The 9098-nt window shown below is 34.5% G+C and overlaps 1 protein-coding gene across 1 annotated transcript; it reads right to left on the bottom strand.

Moving 5' to 3' along the window:
* Positions 1-4324: 4324 nt before the first annotated feature.
* On the bottom strand, positions 4325-5263 carry OR2AJ1 (olfactory receptor family 2 subfamily AJ member 1). The gene has a single exon (XM_072784796.1). It carries the CDS (start codon positions 5261-5263, stop codon positions 4325-4327), a length of 939 nt encoding a protein of 312 aa, XP_072640897.1.
* Between the last annotated feature and the right edge of the window lie 3835 nt (positions 5264-9098).

Raw genomic sequence — 9098 nt, 5'->3', positions numbered from 1 at the left:
AGTGAAACGCCGGGACAACTGCACCCCGATGTTTATAGCAGCAATGTCCACTATAGCCAATCTGTGAAAGAAGCCTCAGTGTCCATCGAAATATGAATGGATAAAGAAGATGTGGTCTATGTATATAATGGAATATTACTCAGCTATTAGTAACGATAAATACCCACCATTTGCTTTGACGTGGAGGGACCTGGAGGGTATTATGCTGAGTGAAATAAGTCCATCAGAGAAGGACAAACATTATATGGTCTCATTCATTTGGGGAATATTAAAATTAGTGAAAGGGAATAAATGGGAAAGGAGAGAAAATGAATGGGAAATATCAGAGAGGGTTACAGACCATGAGAGGCTCCTAACTCTTGGAAACAAACAAGGGGTTGTGGAAAGTGATTTGGACAGGGGTGGGGGTTACGGGGTGATGGGAACTGAGGGGGCACTTGATGGGATAAGCACTGTGTGTTATTCTATATGTTGGCAAATTGAACCCCAATAAAAACAAATTTAAAATAAAAATAAAATAAAAATAAAAATCAGGCAAGTATTTTCAGAACAATTCCCAATTCTTAATGATTATGGCCTTTTATGATATATATTTTTAAAAATAACTACTCTCTTAAATATAAAAGAGTAAATAAATTGCATTTATTGAAAATAAAAAAAGATCTGGATGTGCTGAGGGAGTTATCTGAAGGCCATTTGTGTAGAACAGAAGTGCTAACAAGGGGAAAATGGAGCAAGGGCATTAAGACCATGAGGAATAGCTGAGAGGACAGCTCTAACAATCCAATTTGGGAGGGACACACTAGGGGTAATTTCAGGTATGTAGCCAATAGCAGTTTATGTAAGTCCATAAATAATTTGGACTTATATGATCTATTGATGAAATTTGAGCAGAGACATATCTCTCCTGGCAATTTTTTCTAGAGAATACCTCTGGTTGTGTCATGGAGACATTCTAGAAGAAAAAAGATGGAAATTGGAAGAGCAATTACAAATTGTTCATGGAACCAAACCAGGAACAGTGGTGGCTGAGCCGAGGGTCTGCAGGGGTGATGGTGATATGGACATATATGGAACCTGTTCTAAGGTGCAGCCAACGAATATGCTGGTGAGTTGGATGTAAGACATTGTGATGAGTCAATACTGATTGTAAATTGGAGAAAAATCATGGCATCACAGCAATGGGAATAAAAGTTGTAAAACAACAACAACAAAAACCCCACATAAATTCCTGCAGAACTAAAAACAAAACGTCTTTGGTGGTACAGACCAATAAAAAAGTATTTAGTATATTAAAATCCATGCCCTTTCTGCATTAAAAATAAAGCACAGTCAGGATGTCATGGCGGTGCAGTGGTCATGCATGCAGTGGTTATGCATCAGCTCTTGATCTCATCTCACATTATGATTTTAGTTTCAGGAGATGGAGCCTTGAGTGGAGTTTCAGGCCCAATGTGGAGTCTGCCAGAATTTCTCTCTTCCTCTCACTCTGCTCCTTCCCTTCATGTGCTCTCTCTGTCTCTCTCGCTTTCTCTCTCAAATAAATAAAATCTTTTAAAAAATAAAATAAATAAAACAGTTTTAGTATTTCCCATCAGCATGTTAAATGCAAGTAACATGTATGTTGCTCAACATTTTCCTGGAAGCAGTGGCCATATATGTTGTAGTAAAGAGGAACATCAGGATATCTCCATGGTTGAACATCTGCTTTTGGCTCAGGTCGTGATCCCGGGATCCTGGGATCGAGTCCTGCATTGGGCTTCCTGCAGGGACCCTGCTTCTCCCTCTGCCTAAGCCTCTGCTTCTCTTATGAATAAATAAATAAAATCTTCAAAAAAATATTGTGGTAAACACTCCTGCAACCAAAAGAGATATCGACTTTTAGAAAATAAGTAAAAATCAATATCTGCTTATAATATATGTAACTTGCAATTTAGTTGGATTTAACTAGGATAGCATCAGAATGCTCAGGAAGTATAGGAGGAGACACAATTAATATAAAAGGGCCGTAAACATAATTCTTTTTTTCATAATTCTATTCTATGACATTACAGATGGATCAAAATTTGCACATTTATTGTATATAAAGTCATCAAGAAATACGCAATACTGACATAAAGACAGTTTTCTCTCAGAATTTTATGAAAGGAGAGGTAAGTAAACGTATCATGTTTCTAGATGGCATGGTAGAGTATAAAGTAGAGGATTGCATATACAATTTCAATTCACTTTCATGTACTCTGAAAGATAATGAAATTCTGATTCAAATCTTCATGTTTTTAGATTCTTAGTATTTTTAAAGACTACTACTTTTTATTTATTTTTTATTTTTTTGTAAATTTATTTTTATTGGTGTTCAATTTGCCAACATATAGAATAACACCCAGTGCTCATCTCATCAAGTGCCCACCTCAGTGCCTTTTACCCATTCACCCCCATCCCCCACCCACCTCCCCTTCCACCACCCCTAGTTGGTTTCCCAGAGTTAGGAGTATGTCATGTTCTGTCTCCCTTTCTGATATTCCCCACTCATTTTTTCTCCTTTCCCCTCTATTCCCTGTCACTATTTTTTATATTCCCCAAATGAATGAGACCATATAATGTTTGTCCTTCTCCAATTGACTTATTTCACTCAGTATAATACCCTCCAGTTCCATCCACATCGAAGCAAATGGTGGGTATTTGTCGTTTCTAATGGCTATATTACCTAATATAATTATTAAATATATATTTAATAATTTACATAATATACACTGAATATATATTTATTACATAATAAAATGCATTAGTTGATTTTTCAATTTTATTGAGACATAATTGATATAATTGTACTGTTCTTAAGTATACCTCATAATAATTTAAAACATGTATATATTATAAAATGATTATCACAATAAATTGAGTTATCATCTAGCACCACACAGTTACAATTCATTTTCTTATATGAAAACTTCAAAAACCTACCCATTAGGAACTTTCTAAGATACAATCAAACATTGTTAACCAGAATCACCATGTTGTTCATTACATTGCAAGACTTACTTATTTTTAATTTATGTTTCTAATAACAAGAAGTTTTTACCTTTTGAACACATGCACCATTTTGCCTGTATTTTTTTATGAATTTTTGAAAAGTGGTTGCACCATTAGAGTTATAATATTACCGTTTCATAAATTACAAATGTTATATAGATATATCTCATACAATGTGATTTCAGTATAAAAGACAACATTTATGATTTCCTAGAAATTTAGTGGGAGGTGACAATACATTTTTAAATGTGTTATAAAACAAATACCTATGAAACTTTCTTCATTATAATCAGAGTTTTAGGAGTCTTCCAAACTCTGGGAAACGAACTAGGGGTGGTGGAAGGGGAGGAGAGCGGGGGGTAGGGGTGACTGGGTGGCGGGCACTGAGGTGGGCACTTGACGGGATGAGCACTGGGTGTTATTCTGTATGTTGGCAACTTGAACACCAATACAAAATAAATTTATTATTAAAAAAACAAAAAAGGAAAAAAATTTACAGTCAGAAAAATAAAATGATAATAAAAACATTTAATTTTGAAAAATAAAAAATAAAAAAATAAAACTGCTAAAAAAAATAATCACGGTTTTAGAAATATCCACTTCTTTCCACACATGAGGAATAGGAACTTTGATTTTCTCTCCAGAGATATGAATAATGGATAACCTCTAAGCATTGAATATTAATAGAGAAAAGACAAACTTCAAGCATTTGTATTACTTCATTCATTCATTCATTCATTCATTCATGAAAGACACAGGGAGAGAGAGAGAGAGAGAGAGACAGGCAGAGGGAGAAGTAGGCTCCATGTAGAGAGTCTGATGTGGGACTCAATCCCATGACTCCAGGATCATGCCCTGAGTTGAAGGCAGGTGCCAAACTGCTTTGCCATCCAGGGATCCCCTGTATTACTATCTTTTTTTTTTAAATTATTATTTTATTTTTTTAATGTTTTTTAATAATAAATTTATTTTTTATTGGTGTTCAATTTGCCAACTTACAGAATAACACCCAGTGTCAAGTGCCCCTCTCAGTGCCCATCACCCATTCACCCCCACCCCCTGGCCTCCTCCCCTTCCACCACCCCTAGTTCATTTCCCAGAGTTAGGAGTCTTTATGTTCTGTCTCCCTTTCTGATATTTCCCACACACTTCTTCTCCCTTCCCTTCTATTCCCTTTCACTATTATTTATATTCCCCAAATGAATGAGAACATATGTTTGTCTTTCTCTGATTGACTTACTTCACTCAGCATAATACACTGGAGGGTATTATGCTGAGTGTATTACTATCTTTAATGGAGAAATTTACTTTTTAACATATTTTTCATTGCCTCCAGAACATCTTTATTCCTAAAGCTGTAGATGATAGGGTTGAGTGTAGGTGTGATGATGGTGTAGAATATTGCCAAATACATGTCCTGGCCTGGTGTGTGGTATGCTTTGGGTCTCATGTATGTGAAAATAAATGGCCCATAGTACATTGTGACCACAATCATGTGGAAGGAACAGGTAGAAAATGACTTTTTACGTGCTTCTGATGATTTCATTTTAAGGACAGTAAGAAGAATTTGCACATAAGAAACAAAGATTAGGGAGAAAGGGACAAGTAGAAAAATTAAACCACTTACATAAACTCCTTGTTCATAGAGTGTTGTGTCCTCACAAGACAATTTCAACATGGCAGGGACTTCACAGAAAAAGTGATCAATGGCTCTCGAGCCACAGAAAGGAAAGTGCAGGGCATAAACCGTGTGAGCTATGGAGTTGACGGTCCCAACAATCCAGGACCCTGCAGCCATGAGATTGCGGACATAGTCATTCATAAGAATGTGATAGTGCAGTGGATGACAGATGGCTACATAGCGATCATAAGACATTGCCGCCAGGAGAAGGCACTCACCACCCAGGAGGGTGAGGGATAGAAATATTTGGAAGCCACAACCTGCAAATGAAATAGTTCTGCTGCCTGAGAGAAAGTTGATGATCATTTTGGGAACAATGTTGGAAATATGCAAGATGTCCATGAAAGAGAGGTGGCTGAGCAGGAAATACATTGGAGTATGGAGTCTCGAGTCCCTGAGGACAAGAAGGATCATGATTGTGTTTTCTGTTAAAGTCATCATAAAAATGATGAATATAAAGGAAAAGAAAATTTGACTTGATTGGGAGGAAGAAAAGAGTCCTAAAAGAATGAAATCAGTGGTGAAATTTTGATTCTCACATCCCATCATGAATTCCACTCTTTTCCTAAAAGATAAAAATAGAATTAAAATGCAGTAATACACATCTCAATCTCATTTACATTTAGAAGTGTAATAAAATGAGTGTGATGCATATTTTACAATTATAGTAAATAGACTCTCAACCAGCTTTTGAAGTGGGCTTATTTTACCACATAGCCATGTATTTGAATCAATTGATAATATTCCATATATTGAGTAAGCTTTAACTCCATGCAGTCTCAGAGTCTTCATTCCATAATCTTAAGTCAGGTTCAATCTTTTGCAAATGTCACTTTTTAAAAGAGACCACCTCCTGAACAGTTTACTTAAATTCTTCATACCCCCCCCACATACCAACATATCTATTTCTCCTTACTGTGCTGTGTTTTGATGTATTGTGTAAATCATTTTTCAACTTTTATGTGTTAAATAAACTTATGAACATTATTTATTATGTATTTTCATTCCAACCTATCAGAACTTAAACGTCCTAGTGTAAACTCTTTGTTTTGCTTACTGTATAACATGAGTGGCTGAAATAATGCCTGGTACATAGTTGTTGCTCAACAATATATTTTAAATACATGAGTAAATGAATAGATACAGTATTCAATTTTCTGTCTCATTTCTTACTTGGATAAAGCTTAAAGAAAATAAAAGGTATTATTTATAAATGTTTCTAAAATAATAGGTAGTGGTAGGCTATAAAATTAGCTTACTCTGTATTTATAATTTGAAATATCAATATTTAGATGTAAAAAAAAGAAAACTTATTCAGTTAAAATAATAGTTTATTTTAAATGGGCCAGTTATATTAACTTCCAGAAATGGATTTATATTTCACTAATTATATTTCATTAATCATTCTGTTTCTTAAATAATGATATTGTTTATATATGGATAGTGGCTACTCAACTGTTCCCTTTACTATTTTGTGTACAAATTCAGTAAGTATGATCTATTCCTCAATAGTCATACTCACCTACATCCACACACACACACACACACACACACACACACACACACACACAGATATAGTGGTATAATTTAGGAAAACACTGATGCAAAACATGAAAAATAGGTAATATATAAAACAAGTTATTTGCCATCTTTAAGAACTATTCATAAATTTGGTACACCTGGCTCAGTTAGTAGAACATTCAACTCTTGATCTCAAGGATGTAACTTCAAGCACCATGTTGAGTGTAGACATACCTAAAAATAAAATGTTTAAAAACAAAATAGCAGCAATGTCCACAATAGCCAAACTGTGGAAGGAGCCTCGGTGTCCATCGAAAAATGAATGGAAGAATATTACTCAGCCATTAGAAATGACAAATAGCCAGCATTTGCGTTAATGTGGATTGAACTGGAGGGTATTATGCTGAGTGAAGTAAATCAATTGGAGAAGGATAAACATATATAAAAAATAGTGAAAGGGAATAAAGGGGAAAGGAGATAAAATGAATGTGAAATTATCAGTGAGGGTGACAAAGCATGAGAGACTCCTAACTCTGGAAAACAAACAAGGAGTTGTGTGTGGAAAGGGAGGTGGGCGGGGGGATGGGGTGACTGGGCGATGGGCACTGAGGGGGGCATTGACAAGATGAGCACTGGGTGTTATGCTATATGTTGGCAAATCAAACTCCAATAAAAATATACAAAATTATAACTATTCATAAGTTTTAATAGAGTGTATTTTGGTATTCACTTTGGAGAAACAAATGTACAAAAATGTCCCTGATAATATATAAATAATTTGCATTTTTCTGCTTTATTTTCATGAGTATTGAGATTCTTCATTATGAAATAAAACTCTACATTCTATTTTAATGGTCTGGAACTCAAATTCAATACATCATTATCCAAAGTAGTTTACTTTTTCCCACTGCCAATAATAATTTCTCTTTCTGCTTTTCCTTTTTCCATTAATAATTTCCTTTGTTACACTCATTCTCATTCAAAAGTCTATACTCAATTTTAGTCTTGAAATATGACGGGCTCCTAGGGGCACAGTTGGTTAGGTTTCCAGCTCTTGGCTGAGGCTCAGGTTGAGATATTGGGGTCATGAGATTGAGCCCTAGTTGAGGCTCTGCACTCAGCACAGTCTGCCTAAGACTCTACTCTGCCCCTCTTTTTCCCTCAATCTCTCATTCTCTAAAATAATTTTTTAAAAAACAATAAAAGAAGTATGTGTAAAGCCTGATTTCTACAGAAGCAAATTGCTTAGCAGTCTGTGGCCTTTTGAAGGTTCTCAGTAAATGATTGTTAAAGAATTTTTTACTATGGACACTGAAATCAAGAGTTTTCTACAAAGCATCAAATTATGTTTATATTTTTAAAGAAATTGAGCTGTCTCCACAAGATTGTCTATGTTTTCTCTTCAGATATTAGAAGCACTTCATATACATTCACTAATACTTTGTCTTCGTTCTACCAGCTTCTTTCTACTTCCATGGGGCACCTGAAGTTTATACAATCACCTTTTTAAAAAAAAAGTAGGTTCCACAAAGCTTGGAGCCCAAGATGGTGGTGCTTGAACTAATGACCCTGAGAACAAGACATGAGATAAGATCAAGAGTACCATGCTTAACTAACTAAGCTACTCAGGCAAACTTCCATAGCCCTCTTTTAAGGACATATTGCCTAACCAATCAGACATCTGGAAGATCCATCCATGATGCTAGAATGATGGATAAAATGATACCTTCTATGCTATCCAGAATGTTGAATGAAATCTGTTCTTGAAACCAAAAAGGTATGCTCTCATGGTGGGCTTCCTAACACTAAGTTAAAAAGTCAGAAAACAAATGTCACATATCTTGTAAACTCTTCCAAATATCCGCTACTCTTATAAAATTATAGTCTTTATCTCTCTGCATGACATTAAATATTCTTCTTCTAACAATGCTAAATGTACATAGAGAGATATAATGTGCAATTTACACCCTCCTACCTTATAGAAATTTGGAGACTACTTACAGAAGATGCTATCATCTTTAGATACTCACTATATTTTTAGGTATAAACACAGTCATATCCCAATCTTTCCTCTGAGGTTAAAGAAAGGCCTTCATACACTTTAACCAATGAATGTATGCTCAAGTAATTTTTAACATATTACATTTGTCAAGATTTTCAAAATTCATTATGCCTGCATTGATTTAAATTAACCAATTTCAAAAATATTCTCTAAATTTTTCTGCCAAATCACTCAGTATATAAATAAAACATTCAGAATATTTCTTTATTTTAAACAGTTGGAAATTTACATTTAAGTAGAAGGAGACTATTCAATAATATCAGTAAGACTATACATTTATTCAATTATTTTTATGATCCTACACTACATCTTTAAATTAAAGTTTTAATGGTAAGACAAAGGACAAAAATAACAAAACATTTCTTCCTAAAAATATTAATTTTGAAAAGACTTTGATATAGAAATCCTGGGGAATATTAAATCTGATATACATTCTTATATTTTATACTAAAAGCTAATGCTGCTTTTATTTTTGGGTGTTTTAAAAACCTATAATACCAATGACTCAATGATATAGCAATTAAAAGTTCTATTATAAAGTTCAGGGTCCACTTCTGGATTCTCTATTCTGTTCCACTGATCTATGTGTCTGTTTTTGTGCCAGTACCACACTGTCTTGATGACCACAGCTTTGTAGTACAACCTGAAATCTGGCATTGTGATGCCCCCAGATATGGTTTTCTTTTTTAAAATTCCCCTGGCTATTCGGGGTCTTTTCTGATTCCACACAAATCTTAAAATAATTTGTTCTAACTCTCTGAAGAAAGTCCATGGTATTTTGATAGGGATTGCATTAAACGT

The sequence above is a fragment of the Canis lupus genome, chromosome 18, assembly GCF_048164855.1.
Source record: "Canis lupus baileyi chromosome 18, mCanLup2.hap1, whole genome shotgun sequence".
Classification (NCBI taxonomy): Eukaryota; Metazoa; Chordata; class Mammalia; order Carnivora; family Canidae; genus Canis; species Canis lupus.
Note: the sequence above shows the minus strand (reverse complement) of the source record. Positions and strands in the feature narration are given on the sequence as shown.